Source organism: Archocentrus centrarchus, chromosome 15, assembly GCF_007364275.1.
Source record: "Archocentrus centrarchus isolate MPI-CPG fArcCen1 chromosome 15, fArcCen1, whole genome shotgun sequence".
NCBI classification, from domain to species: Eukaryota; Metazoa; Chordata; class Actinopteri; order Cichliformes; family Cichlidae; genus Archocentrus; species Archocentrus centrarchus.
In genome coordinates this window covers 16,560,051-16,577,054 of record NC_044360.1, presented here as the reverse complement: position 1 = coordinate 16,577,054, position 17,004 = coordinate 16,560,051, and the positions used below count along the sequence as shown (strand labels likewise).

The window sequence follows — 17,004 nt, the reverse complement described above, 5'->3', positions numbered from 1 at the left end:
CCCATCATTCAGAGCTCATGGTGACAATGGGTTTCCCTAAAGATGAGATCACTGAGTCCCTACAGAGTCAAAAATATGATGAAGTCATGGCCACCTACCTGCTGCTGGGAAGAAAAGCTCCGGAGGTGAGTTTGTTTGACTTGCGTCATGTTGACACCTACATCACCGCTGCTTAAGTATACTGAGTCATGTGATCACATCCCCCTTCATCTTGCAGTTTGAGGGGAGTGAGCCTCTGACTAACAGCATTCTGGGTCAGCGACAGCGGCCGACGAGTGACATCAACAACAGCTCCAGCATTTCTCCTGCCCATCCCAAGGTCACACGCAGCATCTCGGCCAATCAGAAGCAGCGCCGCTACAGTGATCATGGTGGGGATGATGATGGTGGTGGTGGTGGTGGTGTCGTAGAGAAGCCAAGTAAAGTAACCTCCTCTTTCCCAGCTCTGAGAGTGCTGCGTGTTGTGTAGAGGGAAGTTACTCTCAGTCACTGATGATTGGCCAAATGATCAGACATCGGTATCTGCAGTGCTGAATAAACCTCAATAAGCTTTACAACAGAAGCATTTTCCCTCTGTTGACAGTAATTTAAGAACTTTCCATTCCTTGTGCACTCAGATTTTTTTCTTATGGTGGAAAAAAAAGTCAGTCAAACCTTGACTGACTAGCTTGTTTGTTTAAAGTGGTCTAATTTTCCTAAACAGTGAATCAGCACTTAAATTCCAGAATCAGTGACTCAACCTGAACACTGCACTGGTTGTGTAGCAGCTTCCTCCTAAGTCTTGTGGGGCCATTGTGTTTGGCGCCATCTTCTGGTTGGCTGCTTTCCTGCAGCTCCCTCAGGAGAAGCACCTCAAAGCATGTGGAGGGAACAGCTCTGCTATGTATGTGCTCACCTTGGCTTCTGTAGCTGTATAACCTGAGAAACAAAGTTGATGCTGCCTCTGACAGATTAGATGACGTCTAAATCCCGGCTTTGATTGGCTTTGCTTGATGCTGTTGTAACAAAGACACTGTCCTCGCCTGTTCCTTTTTTTCTGAAATCTTAAATGTTGGACGTGCAGGAATAAGGATGTGCTTGGTGAAACATATGTAAATCCAATCCTGTGTTTGTGTGTGTCTCTCCTAGTGGGTCCATCTGTGCCGCCGGCGGTATCATATACAAAACGTGGCCAGGCATTAAGCGTGGAAAGTGACCACAGGGAGGAGTGGGATGGAGCACGCCGGCTAGAGCTCAGCACTTCAAAAGGAGATGTTCCCGCCTCACCCCTGGGGGTGCAGGAGAGGAAGAAAACCACAAGTGCTGTGGGGGTGAGGAAGTGGGCCTATTTTGTACACTGCATACTCAGTAAATAGATGCAGACAGAGCCGTATTTAAAGGGAAGATGGATATTGGAAAAAAGGTTTTCCTTTTCTTATGGTTCATAATATATATTTCTTTGGTCTCTCTCTGCACAGACCAATGGGTCTATGACTCGCAGGAACACATACGTATGTGAACGATCCTCCACTGACCGTTATTCAGCTATTCCCAACGGCAAAGACAGCAGGTATGTGCTAACATTCATTCATTTATCTACAGAATGAGATTTGAGGCATTTTCACACCTGAACTTTACCCTGGTCCAAATCCATCAACAAGTTCATAAATTTGTAGTGGTTTTTTTTTTTTTTTTTTTTGGTTTCTTCTCACACAGTAAAAACTCCAAGCAAACCAACATGCATCACTAGAAACCACATGAAAATGTTGAGTTTGCTTACTAGTCAGAACTGCCTGGGGCAAAACAACAAAAGTAAATAATGGAAGAAAGCGCGGTGTTTTGGACTAGAGAGCACTCGGTTCTTTTTATGGCTAGTTGGTACAGTTTGTGCACTATGTACCTCTATGGTACCCTGCTGCATCACAGAATGCAAGACATACCTCGCTACAACCTGTGTAGCTCAAACGCGCAGCATACACCTGGCAGTCGTGTCGGATCGAGGTCGGTTCATGCTCTCACCATAAACAAACTGCTTTGAAGTTTGTTTAGAACTGGACCGAGACTGACACTTCAAAGAGTCTCTGTGCATGTTTTTTCCCTCCCTCCATCCATCCATTCATTTTCTACCGCTTATCTGGGGCTGGGTCACAGGGCAGAAGCTTAAGCAGAGAAGCCCAGATGTCCCCAGACACCTCCTCCAGCTCACCTGGGGTAACACCGAGGCATTCCTAGGCCAGCCGAGAGATATTATCTCTCCAGTGAGTCCTGGGTCTATGCCGGGGGCTCCTCCTGGTAGGACGCACCTGACTGTGATTACTGTGTTCATATCTGCTTAAACAAACTGCACTAGGGGGCAAAACAAACCAGAGATCGATTTAAACAGACTAAACAGCTCAGGTGTGAAAACACCCTCAGTTTTCTGTTTTCCGTGTTTACGAGCATAGCTACGCCTGTTTATTTTGTAAGTCACAGAGATGAGAAAGTTTTGGTTTCACATTTTATCTTCGGCTGTACTCTGCTTTGGTCCCCAGTTTAACCGAGGTGTCAGGGAGTACACCGTCAACTGCAATAAGCTCCACACGTCCTCGTCACACCAAGTCTATGTCCTCATCAGGGCATCCTTCAAAGAGCACACTGCCCCCCATTGATGACAACACAGAGCTTAAAGCCAGGTGAGCAGCAGCTGATTACAGCAGGTTATGGATATCACAAGTGTGTATTTTTCATTATTTATGTCAAATGCCGAGATGGTGATTTAGATTCTGACTGATTTATTTTGAAATGTTACAAGTAAATATGAAGAAAATAAAATGAAATAGTAAATGTACAGCAGCATGCTAATAAATAAATAAATATGTAACGATTCATCAAGTAACACGAATAACTCGATTTATATAAAAACCTTGATGCAAATTTTCTTGCTTCGATGCTTTGTTTAATACACAATATTCACCACGTAAGTAGTTTAATGTGGAGCTGGAGTCTGTCTATACACAGACACACACACACACACACACACACACACACACACACACACACACACACACACACGGCAAAGAGGCGGTGCCATATACAAGACAGTGAGCTCAGGTGGAGTTTTTTTTCTAGCTAACAAAACAGCAGTGCTTCTTCATGAAATCACCATTAAAGCCTTTAAGAAAAAGCTTCTGGGAGTCCTTCATCAAACTACCTGATCAACAAGCTCCAACTGTTAACTTAGTCTGGCACAATGTTTAAATTAGGAAGCTTGCTGAAGGCTGATGGCAGCCGTTCTGCTTTATATCGCAGTGATTTCTGCAGCAAGTAGGGGTGAGAGTAAAGGGGAGTAATGGGCTGTACTAGACCATATTTGTTTCAAGGCTTTAGTAACATTATTTTTCAGATTTAGTTAATACAAATATGCACACGTGCAGAAAAACAGTAGGAATTGATATATTCTTATATGGCCATAGCTCATTTCTATAATTACATATACCTCAAATAATTACCTTAATGTTTATCCCCATATCATCAATCAGGTGCCCAATAACAGCAATCAACAGTTCATAGCCACAATCTTGAGTAAAAGCTCCTTTCTCATCACTGTGCCACTTCAGAAACTGCTTTTTTTTGCATCTGTTGGAACTGATTTAATTTTTCAATAAGAAACAAAAATAATTAATTCCTTCAATTTCACCCCAAAAAGTGGTACAATTATATACGCAGTCTGTCTTTAAAAACATCCTATTGTGTTGTATGTCCGCAAATTATTCACGTTTATTCAAAGTCACTCAGATACAGTAATAGTGTGAATAAAATACAGAATCAAACGTGCCAAATGTTCATGTCCTCCAATTTCTTTTCTTCTCCTGCAGCTCGTCTCCACGCGGTCCCTCCACCTCTCCGTCTGCACACAGTATTAGCACCCCAGAGAAGAATCGTTTCCCTCGGGGTACCACCAGTCGCAGCACTTTTCACGGAGCCCAGCTCAGAGACCGCCGCAGCGCAACCTACAACGGCCCTCCAGCTTCACCCACATTGTCCCATGATACAGGAGCTCTCGCACAACAACGCAGGGGCACTTCAACAGGGATCATTAGCAAGATCACCTCTAAGTTCGTCCGCAGGTCAGTGAGGACATAAGATGACAAACGATATGCTACTTTGTCCTTTAGAGTCGTTGCACCTAACAGTTACGGTGCTCGTGTGGTCTCTAACGTTATGAGCTGAACTTGCACATTTTTGGCTGAAATCACCTCAATGCCATCAAAACTACAGAAAATAAAGCCAAGCTTGATTTAGCTGTACACATTAGCTGTACTAATGTGGACTTCCTGTGTGCTAAGGTGCTCTTATCTATTAGATTACTGAAGGGAAGTTCAATTTCTATCTAGAGAAAAGTTCATGTGCTCCTGGCGTGGTCCCATTTCCAAATCAGGAACTCGTTCTTTTTGCATAATTTTGTTCAATTTTACAGCAGTGTGCAAAAGTCTGGAGCCACCCCTCGTTTCTTCATAGGAAAATAGGAAATAGGTGCTGTGATTTTATTGAAACGTGCAAACATACATGGAAATACAGCTTATAAGGCAAAAACAGAGTGTACAATACTAACAAGCTTGAAAGTCAATATTTGGTGATTCTTCAACACAGTCTGAACTCTCTCAGGCAGCTTTCTTTTCATTTCTTCAAGTAGTATTCAGGAATAGTTCTCCAGGCTTCAGCCTTTTGTTTCATTCTCTGTCAAGTTGATCCCACACCGCTTCAATAATGTTGAGGTCTGAGCTCTGGGGAGGCCAATTCTTGACTGCTAGTGATCCACTGTTTGTTTTTCTATCCAGGTATGCTTTTACTGCAGTGGGAAGCATTTTTGCATTGTCATGCTGAAAAATGAATCCTTTGCCAATCAGAAATTGAAATGCAGCTCCAAACCATGACAGACCCTCAGCCGTGTTTTACAGATGGCTGTAGACACTCACTGTTGTACCTCTCTCCTGACCTCCTCCATACATATTGACAGCAATTTGAGCAAAACATTTCAAATTTGGATTCATCACTCCATAAGACCTGTTGTCACTGATTTTCAGCCCAGCTCTTGTGTAATTTGGCAAACCTCAGCTTTTTCTCCCTTTTTTCCTTCCTTAAGAATGGCTTTTTGATATCCGCCCCTCCACTGAGGCCATTTCTGATGAGGCTTCAGTGAACAGTAGATGAATAAACTGAAGGGCAGATGCATCTTTCAGGTCCTGTGTCAGGTCTTTGCTGGATTTTCTTAAGGACATGACTTTCAGATACTGTTCCTCTGCTACAGATAGTTTCTTAGGTCTACCACTTCTTTTGTCCTCCACTTGTGCAGTTTCCTCATATTTTTATACATACTGTACACCATGCCAAGAACTGTTATTTTTTGTAGATTCAAATAAAGAAAACAAACTGTGTTTTTGTGACAGGCTGCTAGTAACAAAGTGTCTAAAAATAGCATTTAAAATGAGTCCTTTACTGAGTTGTCTGTTATGTGGAGACATAACACTGGTTCATCCCTTGAGTTAGGTGCTTTTTTTCATGCTTTTTCACAGGTCAGTATTAAGTGGCTTAGCAATCAAAAAAAAAAAACAAAACAATGAAAATGGTCAGGTACAAGGACTGATCTGGACAATTTCTGAAGAAAATCTTTGAAAGCCTGGAGAGCTATTGCTCAAGATCTCTTAAAAAAAAAAGAAAAAAAGACAAGCAAAATATTAAAAAATGAGGGGTGATTTAAGAGTTTTGCACAGTACTGTACATGAATTATCCAAGTCAGAAACTCACTTTTCTTACTTTTCAAACAAAGTATTGCCAGTCTTCAAGATGTACTGCAAGAAAAATACAGTAAGCTGTGATGGTCTGTTTACCAGGGATACACAGATCTACCAGCTGAATGTTTGTGTCAGATGATGCTCATCTTCACCGTCTTGTGTGGTGGGAGAAAAGTAAAACTGTTCAGGCAGCTATTTTGTTACATTTTAAATACATTTCTATTTACAATATCGGTATCAGACAAGGATTTCTCAGTCAGGGAATTCTCGCTGTTTACCTGCAAGCAAAACATAAAAATCATCCATACTGTGTCTCTGGTTCAGTGCAAAACTTTCTGAAGATATTTAAAAAGAGTTACAAAGTCTGTTCAGATTACTTCCTGTAAACTTTTTAGCTTCAAACGCTGTATAGTTTCCCCCAATCCTTAGTGAATATTACACTTCCACACTGCCTCCCCTCATCATCCGTACCGCAGTTAGCACCTTCACGCTGGTCCATCTGGTGGAAGCTCACAGCTTTCTCTCCTTTTCTCCCCGCCTAGAGCTCTGTCTTTCAGGTCAACCCGGAGGTAGGAGAACATAACGCTTGCTGCACCTCTCACCCCCATCCGAAATAAACCGAACCCCTCTGTGCCCACTATGACCTTGGCCCGTGTTTCCTTAACCCCTTACGTACTTGCCCACTACACCACATCCTTGCCTACTGACACCCTTTGTTATGCAGTGTATTTCCTTCCTTTGTGTCCACCACCTCTTAAACAAACCTCACGGCTCACCAGCTTCTTCTGTACTAAGCCACCAGATATCTGCTTCTCAAATTGCTAGCTTTCCTCTCCTTACTCTCCCCCATCCTTTGTTGAGCTTAACAGAAAAGACCAGGCAAATTCCAGAGGCCAAATCAACTATTTACAACCACTTTTCCTCTCTTTGCAGATCAGTGGAGATTAAGGAAAGGTAGCGTACTGTAGATGGGATGATGCATTTGGTTAATGTGAGCTATAATAGTATGTACCTCAAAACGTCACAGTCACCTCATTGTGTGCTGAACCCTGATACCCAGGAGTGTGGATTCTTTCCTGGCATGATGCCTGACACCCCCTCTGTGTCCAGTGATGATGGGGGTGGTGTTAGTAGTAAGTGGGGGGTCACGGGGTGTTTGTTGATATGATCGCAAGGTAGTAATAAATGTATTCCTGGTTTATTTCAGGGTGCCTAGTGAGGGAGAGGCCAGTGCCAGGACAGAAACACCAAGGTGAGGATTTGATTGTGATGTCAAGTTCACAGAGAGCCTGTAACCGACCTCTGCCTCCTTCAACGTTTCTGTCTTTCCCCACTCTCTCTCCCAAATATTTTCCTCCTTAGGAGCGCGTCTGGTGATGCTAAGGAGGATGGCGGTCGGGATTCGAAGCCTCGCTCCCTGCGTTTCACCTGGAGCATGAAGACCACCTCCTCCATGGAGCCCGCCGAGATGATGAGGGAGATCAGAAAAGTCCTGGACGCCAACAGCTGCGACTATGAGCAGCGCGAGCGCTTCCTGCTTTTCTGTGTCCACGGCGACGCTCGCCAGGACAATCTGGTCCAGTGGGAGATGGAGGTGTGCAAGCTGCCCCGCCTTTCGCTCAATGGTGTGCGCTTCAAGAGGATATCGGGCACGTCCATCGCCTTTAAGAACATCGCCTGCAAAATTGCCAACGAGCTCAAACTGTGACGGCAGATGGAGTCCCAGTCAGTCTTTTCTCTGGTGAGCTCTGGTTGCAGTCTCATCTCATCACTGGATTAGTGTTGACTCGCAGGACAAAATTCAGCACTGACGGTCCTCATCACGCAGTATCAGGGTGGACTCGGCTGGTAAACGTGCAATACTGGCCACGAATGTACTGTACAGGGTAGTGGATCAGAGAGACATTGCAAAGTTTAACGTCTGTGACGGAGAAATAGCAAAAAAACAAAACAGCTAACCCCGCTTCCCCCCCCCCTTCCGTCCGGCCCTCTCTCTCTCTCTCTCTCTCTCTCTCTCTCTCTCTCATCGGCCCGCTGCTCCACATCAGAAGACAAATTCATGTAACACATGCAGTATGCAACTGAAGATTACCATCCTGCAATAATGTTTTCAGTCTTCTTTTTCTAAACACCTACTACAAGATCTACTCTCCTTGCTGAATAACCATTAAACTTACCGTATGCTAAACTAGACGCTTTCCCACCTGTGTTAAGTCAGTATATATAGATCAGACTGGAGCCCATATGTAAAAAGAATTGTACTGTATGCATAACATCTGCAGGTACTGTATCGTACTGTATATTGATTTTGCGTTCTGTACAGACTTTTATTGTTAATACTGTCTTTTTTTCATGGGATTTGAGTTCTTTCCTAATATAATTGATGTCTCTTGGAGCATTAATCTTTCAGTCTGTATTTTTTTTTTAAGAGCCACCATATGAAAATAGTGTTTTCAATTTTATTTAAAGAGCACTAAATTATTTTGTGGAATATTAAGGGATGTGTTCCCTTGCCTTTTATGTTATATTTTTTTGCCTATGGAAAAAAAAAAAAAAATACTAAGTTGCACCACATAGACTTGAGTAGTAGGATCAGTTAAAACTGAAATTGTGTTCACTTTATTTTCTCTGGGCAGCAGGTTGGTGATTTGGAGATCCTGCTGCAATTGCACAACTTTTCCAGGGTGATGTGTATGAACATGAGAGTATGCACCTGTATTTCTTTGATGTTAGTTTGGTAGTCCTCAATTACAAAGAAAAAAAAGCAGGGTTTAAATTGGTTTGCTTTAGAAAGCAGCAGAAAATATGTCTTCATGTCAACTGAAGATACACAGCGAGTCGATGGCTATGAAAAGGCAGTTTTTTCATGGAGCCTTTCTAAGGAGCCTGATTTAGTCCTGCCACCAGTGTGATTGTGCAGGTACTGGTGTATCTCCTTGCTTGTGTGTTCATTTTTTTTTTTTATTCAGCGGATTTTATTGTATTTATTCCATTACATTGTAATGTGCTGCTTTGTAGATTTGAGGCGTGCACTTTGTTGGATAAAATAAAAAGGATTTTATTTGTTTGTATTTACTTTACTTCTTTTTTCATGTCTGTCATAAGCTCCCTCAACTAACCTAAAGAAGTACAGTACTGTGCAAAAGTTGTGAAACATTCCTTATTTCTTCATTTTTTTTTGCTCCCAAGGAGCCAGGCTTTCTAGTAAGTAAAGACTTTTTGAAAGTCTTTCAAAGTTCTTCTTTGGATACTGGCTGGTTTTTCATTGATATTCAGTTCAGTCCTTGTACCTGACCATATTCAGTAGAAATCTATGAAAAATGCCAAAGTTAACACAGTTTGACAGGCATAAAATTGTTTTTTTTTTTTTTTTTTTTTTTTTGCACCAACAAGGAGATTCTCAAAGAGCTGTTAGCCTAAAACTTGGCATATCTCAGCATGGCGTGTAGTGAACTGGACAAGTGGAGGACAAAAATAAGTGCCAGGTCCAAAGATATTTGCAGCAGGTGGACACTATCTAAAAGTCATGTCCTTATGAAATAGAAAAAATCCAGCAAAGAGCTGACAGAACCTGAGAGATGCACCTGGCCCTTTAGTTGATTGATCTACTGATCTCAGTGGAAGCCTGACAAGAAGCCATTCTTAAGGAAGGGAGGCCTCCCCTGGGCCACACCTCAACATTACTGAAGCAGTGTGGGATCATCTTGACAGAGAATGGAAGAAAAGCCAGCCAACATCCAAAGAAGAGCTTTGAATGCTCTTGAAGAAGCCTTGAGAACAATTCCTGAAGACTACTTACAGAAATTACAAGAAAGCTGCCTCAGAGAGTTCAGACTGTGTTGAAGAATCAAGGCAGTCGCACAAAATATTGACTTTCAAGCCTGTTAGAATTGTAGAAACTCTGTTTTTACCTTATACAGCATACTGTATTTCCATTTATGTCTGCATGCTTCAATAAATCACTGCACCTATTTCCCATTTTCCTATGAAAATACACTGCTCAAAAAAATAAAGGGAACACTTAACACAATATAACTCCAAGTAAATCAAACTTCTGTGAAATCAAACTGTCCACTTAAGAAGCAACACTGATTGACAATCAATTTCACATGTTGTTGTGCAAATGGAATAGACAACAGGTGGAAATTATTGGCAATTAGCAAGACACACTCAATAAAGGAGTGGTTCTGCAGGTGGGGACCACAGACCACTTCTCAGTACCTATGCTTTCTGGCTGATGTTTTGGTCACTTTTGAATGTTGGTGGTGCGTTCACACTCGTGGTAGCATGAGACGGACTCTAAAACCCACACAAGTGCCTCAGGTAGTGCAGCTCATCCAGGATGGCACATCAATGCGAGCTGTGGCAAGAAGGTTTGCTGTGTCTGTCAGCGTAGTGTCCAGAGGCTGGAGGCGCTACCAGGAGCCATGGAGGAGGCCGTAGGAGGGCAACAACCCAGCAGCAGGAGGAACAGGAGGAGCACTGCCAGAGCCCTGCAAAATGAGCTCCAGCAGGCCACAAATGTGCATGTGTCTGCACAAACAGTTAGAAACTGACTCCATGAGGATGGTATGAGGGTCCAACGTCCACAGACGGGGGCTTTGCTCACAGCCCAACACCATGCAGGACGTTTGGCATTTGCCAGAGAACACTAGGATTGGCAAATTCGCCACTGGTGCCCTGTGATCTTCACAGATGAAAGCAGGTTCACACTGAGCACAAGTGACAGACGTGACAGTCTGCAGACGCCGTGGAGAGCGATCTGCTGCCTGCAACATCCTTCAGCATGACCAGTTTGGCAGTGGGTCAGTAATGGTGTGGGGTGGCATTTCTCTGGAGGGTCGCACAGCCCTCCATGTGCTCGCCAGAGGTAGCATGACTGCCATTAGGTACCGAGATGAGATCCTCAGACCCCTTGTGAGACCATATGCTGGTGCGGTTGGCTCTGGGTTCCTCCTAATGCAGGACAATGCGAGACCTCATGTGGCTGGAGTGTGTCAGCAGTTCCTGCAAGATGAAGGCTTTGAAGCTATGGACTGGCCCGCCCGTTCCCCAGACCTGAATCCGATTGAGCACATCTGGGACATCATGTCTCGCTCCATCCACCAACATCACGTTGCACCACAGACTGTCCAGGAGTTGGCGGATGCTTTAGTCCAGGTCTGGGAGGAGATCATCCGCCACCTCATCAGGAGCATGCCCAGGCATTGTAGGGAGGTCATACAGGCACGTGGAGGCCACATACAATACTGAGCCTCATTTTGACTTGTTTTAATGACATTACATCAAAGTTGGATCAGCCTGTAGTGTGTTTTTCCACTTTAATTTTGTGTGTGACTCCAAATCCAGGCCTCCATTGGTTAATAAATTTGATTTCCATTGATGATTATTTTTTTTTGTTGTCAGCACATTCAACTTTGTACAGAACAAACTATTCAATGAGAATATTTCATTCATTCAGATCTAGGATGTGTTATTTGAGTGTTCCCTTTATTTTTTTGAGCAGTGTATAAAGAAACGAGGGGTATCTTAAGACTTTTGCACATTACTGTAGACATGCTATTTTTTTTTTTTTTTTGCTTTAAGTGTCAGTATGCCACACTGAAGACATATGCTACACAGCACCAGCAGAGAGCTCAGATGAAATGTTAACTTTTATTGACTCTGTTGAGTAAATGGCATGATATCAGTCCTAATATGACACAACCAATGCATTCTGCAGACATGTTAGTCAAAGGTAAAGCGTTATGACAAACGTCCTCCTTCATTTCAGTGCTCTAAAATGTCTGAAAATACCTTCAAAAGTTCCCAGTTATGAAAAACTGTATTTTCGAATACTTTAAACATTATACAAACAGTTAACAATAAAAATGTAAGCTGCAAGACTCTTACATAACCTTTGATATTTTCCAAATTAAAACCATCATTTTAAATCATTATCCAACAAATATCTAATAATAATCTAACTGCTGCGGTCATTGTTAATCTCTTAAAAATTCTTAAAAGCTTCATTTACAAATGAAAAGACAGAAAAATGTAAACATTTCATTTTGGCAGATTGTTCAGTTAAACATGTTAATAGGTTAAAAAGTACAATTTAATTTCTTTCTGTAGATAAATATATGAGATTAGAAATGTATAAATATTGAGGGACACGAAAGGCTGAACGCACATTAAAAATTAAAAAGTTACTGGCCGGTGTTAGATGTAATGCATTAGTGAACATGGATGTTGCATTTATTGGGATGGGACATGCATTAATGACAACATATTTGGTCTAATCCTAACTTGAGGTGCATGCATTGGACTCAAAATGCATCTCAGACATATGTTTGGTTGAGATGCATGCAATTATCCTTTAATCTACTGCACACTAATTTAACTAGAAGGGTTTTTAAATCAGTAGAAGTACTGCCTGCTGTTCTCAAGTTAGGATCAACACTTTCTGAGTCGCTCAGCACTGCAACACCCTTCTGTCTAGACAAAAATCACAAAATTCACCCACCAACCAATCTGCCTCAGAAGAAAAATTAGCTCAGTTGCTCAGATCAATGATCCGGTGCTCATAGATCTGAGTTTTCCCTTTGAAACTGGAGGCCAGCAGGAATTGACGGTTGTCTATGGAAATTGGAGAGAAGGCCCTTGGTGCCTGTATGTTCAGCTCCTGAAAACGAACAAATTCACCCTTTTTGGCATCCCAGCGGTACACCTGGGTGAAAGAGTAATCGCTGCCAAGAATGGCATACTGCCAACTTCCCACAGTGAAGGGCTGGAATACCATGGAGCCACGGGAAGGCATGGTCTGCAATTCTCTAAAGAGGGCCCCGTCCCAGCGCATCACTTTGGAGTCCCCAATGAAGCGCGTCAGGCAGATGAAAAGGTCGGATTTGACCTGGAAATGCTTCACGGCGTACACGTCCTCCATCTCTGGGATGTCGGTGCGCCTGTCAAACAGCTTGGTGCTTTTGCTCCACTGGTAGATGACGGGCCGCTGGGAGCTGCTAGACAGGATCAGGTGAGGTTTGGAGGAGATCTCCATGTACTCCACATCAGTGTCACGGTACCACTGGTGGAGGGACTGATGCGAGTAGAAGCCATTGCCATTCCACTTGTAGATGGTGGTGGATCCGGCCTTGGAGCTGTCTGCTATGATGAAGAAGGATTCGCCATCAATGCGGAACGTCTCAATGTCGTTCGGTTTGCGGATTTTCAGGATGTCAATGCCTTGGAGCTTGATGAATTTGTTAGCAGATGTGTCACGCTTGTAGATGTGCGAGCCACCAAACAACTGAGCCACAATGATAAAAAGCTGGTTGTCAATAACCAGGGGTTTGCAGACCACTGTGGATGTGCCTGGTGAAGCAAAAGAAAGGATAAAAAATAACTTCACCTCCAATAATTATCTCCATTGAGAGGTTTGACTTCCAATTTCACCTCTCCTTTCAAACTCACACAGCTCATTCGCAAAAAAAAAAAACAGTTTTCACAGTTTTCACTTACTGTCAATAACATCATAGTTTCTGAAGACCATCTCCACATGATCCCACTCTAGAAAGCTGCACTTGCCACTGAAGGGCTGAGCAAACACGACAAACTGGTCATTCCTAAAAGAAAATGCTTCCACTGATATGGAATTAAAATCCATGGACTGGTAGGGTTCAAACTCTGTAACAGAAGCAAAAAAACACTTTAAATATGATTGGGAAAAAAAATCCTGAGAAGCTTTGTAAGAAAACAGCAGTATTTCTTGTACTCCACCTGTGGTGATGCAGTCGAATGACTGTGGCAGCAGGTCGTTGATCTTCTTGTCGAGCTGCGAGGCCGGGCCTTTACAGTAAATCTGATCGACGGTGGCGTTGGTGCTGTATATCCACTCCACCAGCCATTTCAGCTTACAGTCACAGATGAACTGGTTCCCCCGCAAATCTCTAAAGGGAGAAAACCACCAAACTAACCTCCACATGCTATAGAATTCAATGTATTCATGAAGCCTTCTGCTTTATGAATACATTTAATTCTCAAAAGCTGCAGTTACTAAAGTGTGTCTGTTAGCTTTGCCCTGTGGCCCTCACAGCTTCATTCTTTGCCCTCATTATCATCACGGGGGGTTATAAAGGAGAACTGAACATCTTCAGTGGGTGATAGATTGCAAACTTATCTCTTTCCTTGCTGCAGCATGCAATTTTAATAGCGTTAAAAGCACCAGCTGCCCACACATTTTTTCAAGCCTCAGCTGAAGTGGCATAATGATACGGTGTTCTATATATAGAAAACTGCACAGAAATCTCATTTATGTCAGTAGTATACATAAATTGAAATGCAATCAATCTCTTTGTTTGGCAAGAGTAAAATTCATACTTACACTTTTGTCAGGGCCTCGAGACCCTTGAACAAATCTTTGGGCAGCGTCTCAAGATTATTGTAGGCCAGACTCCTGAAGAATAGAGAAAAAAAAATAGTGTTTAACTTCTGGTTTCCATATTGATTTCCCCCTCCCCATGCCGCCTCAAACTATTAAATTACAATGTGTTTATGCAGTATTTCTGCATGTATACAGACATCTGTTAAAGAGCTCAGGGGACATATTGCCACCCCAGAGAGTACAGCAGAAACATTGCTTATTGTGGGTTTGAGGAAACATTAGGCTATTTTTAGCACTGCCTCCTCAGCCATTTTATGGCTTTCTCTGCTACAATGAAGACGGGAAAAATACTTTTTCCTGTCGAGAACACCGGTGTAGTAGTTTATAAGTTTTCTTAGTGCCTTATCTTAAATTTCATTGCATTTTGCTGACATAAATGAAAAATCTCAGAGCGTTTACTTAACGTACTTTTACAAATCTGCAACAAAAGTATAATACGCTTATTTACATGGGGCACTGAGGGTGGCAAGATTTGCTTCATAATCATATTCATAACAGCTGCACAATGTTGGCAGAAGTGTCTATGTGGCAATGCAAGTTGCGCAATAAAAACTGTCAGCGTTTTACTGGAACAGTGCTTGTCTGCACCTGCACACAGATTAAAGTGTCTGATGCAAATGAGAGAAAGTCTCTGTTTCTACCTCTTAAAGCAGATTATTAGTGATTAGATTTTTAAATGAAATTTGCCACAAAAAATGAAACCCCCCTTGCAATTGTAGTTTTTTTTTCATGACTAATACCGCTAGCAAAGAAAAAAAAAAGTACTTACAGGTGCACTAAGGTTTTCAGTCCACGAAAAGCATGTGGTGATATCAAATGGATTTGGTTGTTTTCAATGAATCTGAAAAGTTGTTGAATAAAATGAATGAGACAAGATAATTTTGTCTTTTTTTGGGAAAAACAAAACTATTCTGTACCAACTACTCACAGATATTCTAGGTGAGGAAGACCAATGAATGCATCCTCATTTATAGAGTCCAGGTTGTTGGCTGTGAAGAGGCTGTGCAGAGAAATCTCAAGTTAATATTTTTACTACTTAGGATAATAACAAGTGCATAATAACAAGCTGTCACGCCTAAAAAAAAAAAATCTAATAGAAAACCCTTGTTCAGTAACCTAAATACTTTGAAGAACAAGGATCTGTGCTTCCTGAGGATTCCTGCAGTCCTACATGTCTGTACTCTACTGTCTGTCAGTACTCCACCCAATGAGGCAGGAATGTCCCTCATCAAAAGGAGGAATTACCTATAAATAAGTCTCATTTTGAAAGTAGACCTGATTCAAATTATGCACAGAGAGACTTGAAGGCAAGGCTTAGATGAATGCCTAGCAGAGAGATTAAAATCACCATGTTACAGAAAGGCATGCAGGGAAATAATTTACAAAACTACATTTCATCGAATGATGCTTTGGTTTAAGGCCCCCCACCTCAATGAACAGCTACAGCAAGACCTATTTTATTAATGAACAGTATCATTGGAGGGGAAATGTCTTGAACATTAAACATGGCGTTGATGAGATCACTGAGGACTGACAGTGTCAACAAAAAGCTCCTAAACGATTCCTTACAGGAGATGCAGGGCAGGCGTGTGGATAAAGCTCTCTTTCGGAATTTCAGTGAATTCAGACTTGACAAATGATCTGTGGGGGAAAAAACACGACACACACACACACACACACACACACACACACACACACACACACACACACACACACACACACACACACACACACACACACACACACAGAGAGAGTTTAGGCTTACAGCACAGACTGGCGAATACTTATTGCAGTTCCTTGGATAAGCAATTATTATGCAGCAGTGTCGGAAAAATCCACGTCTTAACCAGCAGGTAGAGCTAAGCGTGTTGTGTTCATCGCTGCAGTGGGTTGTGTTTTCATTTCAGAACAATAATAAATGTAACTTACAGAGATGTGATATCTCGGTGGAAGCTGCGACGGATCTGTGCTGCGCTTTCGCACAGCGCGTTATCTTTGGAACATGTACAGTCTAAGGGACAGCGAAGCGGCTTGGATTTCTTGCTGTCCACTAGAAGTAAAACAGACGCCACCACAAGTAAGCCAAGCCAGAGTGATCTGTTGGGTATCTTGTGTGTATTTTCCATCCTTAAGAACCGCGGCGGGCACAACTTGCGCGTCGAACAGCCCTACACATGAACCAGGGTCTCTGCTGTGGTTCCTCTGCCGCTGCCTGGAGGCCACGCGAATGTCCGCTCTTGTTTATCTCCGTGCGCCACCGCCGCTCTGGAGGTGATAAAACCGGGCGACCCGTGCGCCCACAGCGCCGTAATTACACCGAATCTCCAGACGAAAAGAAATCTATACCCTCTGAGACAAAAATGAAATATAATCTAACGCTTGCTGTACAGTCCTGAAGCTTAGGAATATTCCAGCTGGCTCGGTGACAAACGCGGTGTGAGGGCAGGTGGGGATCCCAGCGGGAGCAGACGGAGCATCTTCATCCAAAACCACGCCTATGATTTCAGCAAACGCCACTCTCTTCGTGTCAGGGTCTTGGAGGATTCCGCCCAATGGGCAACGGAATTGTGGAATTTTTCGTGAATCAGCGGGAGAAAAAAAAAAAAAGCTCTGACATGAGCCAGCGGACTGCTGTCTGTGGCGCAGACGCACACGGGCTTTCTATGCGGGAAGCGGATAGGAAACCCGCTGCAATTAATTGTAATTATGGAAATATAGCTGCAACATTTGGCTCAGTATGCGGAGCTGACTGTCAAAATCCTACCGTTACGAATCACATATGCTTTATTGCCACTAATGTCATCGAAACTTAGTTTTTTGCTTAAATATTCC

General features: G+C 42.7%; 2 protein-coding genes across 7 annotated transcripts in view; one reads left to right on the top strand and one right to left on the bottom strand.

The window, feature by feature from the left end:
- The window catches only part of mark1 (MAP/microtubule affinity-regulating kinase 1), a 37,946-nt gene extending 29,125 nt beyond the window's left edge, over positions 1–8,821 (top strand). Inside the window, exons 11-20 of one of the 6 annotated variants that reach the window (XM_030747710.1) lie at positions 13–125; positions 218–371; positions 1,129–1,310; positions 1,458–1,549; positions 2,511–2,651; positions 3,834–4,085; positions 6,293–6,319; positions 6,684–6,704; positions 6,958–7,002; positions 7,113–8,821. In XM_030747710.1, the coding sequence (XP_030603570.1) occupies positions 13–125; positions 218–371; positions 1,129–1,310; positions 1,458–1,549; positions 2,511–2,651; positions 3,834–4,085; positions 6,293–6,319; positions 6,684–6,704; positions 6,958–7,002; positions 7,113–7,458 (1,373 nt within the window). In that variant the 3' untranslated portion in view covers positions 7,459–8,821. Of the gene's footprint in view, positions 1–12; positions 126–217; positions 420–1,128; positions 1,311–1,457; positions 1,550–2,510; positions 2,652–3,833; positions 4,086–6,292; positions 6,320–6,683; positions 6,705–6,957; positions 7,003–7,112 lie in introns of all 6 variants that reach the window. The other 5 variants (XM_030747708.1, XM_030747713.1, XM_030747709.1 and 2 more) reach the window with 5 other exon arrangements.
- A 2,570-nt stretch (positions 8,822–11,391) lies between these two features.
- Positions 11,392–16,725, bottom strand: LOC115793716 (leucine-rich glioma-inactivated protein 1-like). Its single transcript, XM_030748828.1, has 8 exons — positions 16,102–16,725; positions 15,742–15,813; positions 15,101–15,172; positions 14,942–15,013; positions 14,113–14,184; positions 13,509–13,678; positions 13,251–13,415; positions 11,392–13,103 (listed from the first exon to the last, which is right to left on the bottom strand). Exons 1-8 carry the CDS (start codon positions 16,296–16,298, stop codon positions 12,286–12,288), a joined length of 1,638 nt encoding a protein of 545 aa, XP_030604688.1. The 5' UTR covers positions 16,299–16,725; the 3' UTR covers positions 11,392–12,285.
- Positions 16,726–17,004: the final 279 nt, after the last annotated feature.

Excerpts from the sequence above, each read along its gene's own strand:
- LOC115793716 (XM_030748828.1), bottom strand. The coding sequence starts at position 16,298 with ATGGAAAATACACACAAGATACCCAACAGATCACTCTGGCTTGGCTTA. Across the intron at positions 15,173-15,741 it reads ACGCCTGCCCTGCATCTCCT|CCTCTTCACAGCCAACAACC; the intron begins GTAAGGAATCGT and ends TTCTCTGCACAG. Across the intron at positions 14,185-14,941 it reads CTGAAAACCTTAGTGCACCT|GAGTCTGGCCTACAATAATC; the intron begins GTAAGTACTTTT and ends TCTATTCTTCAG.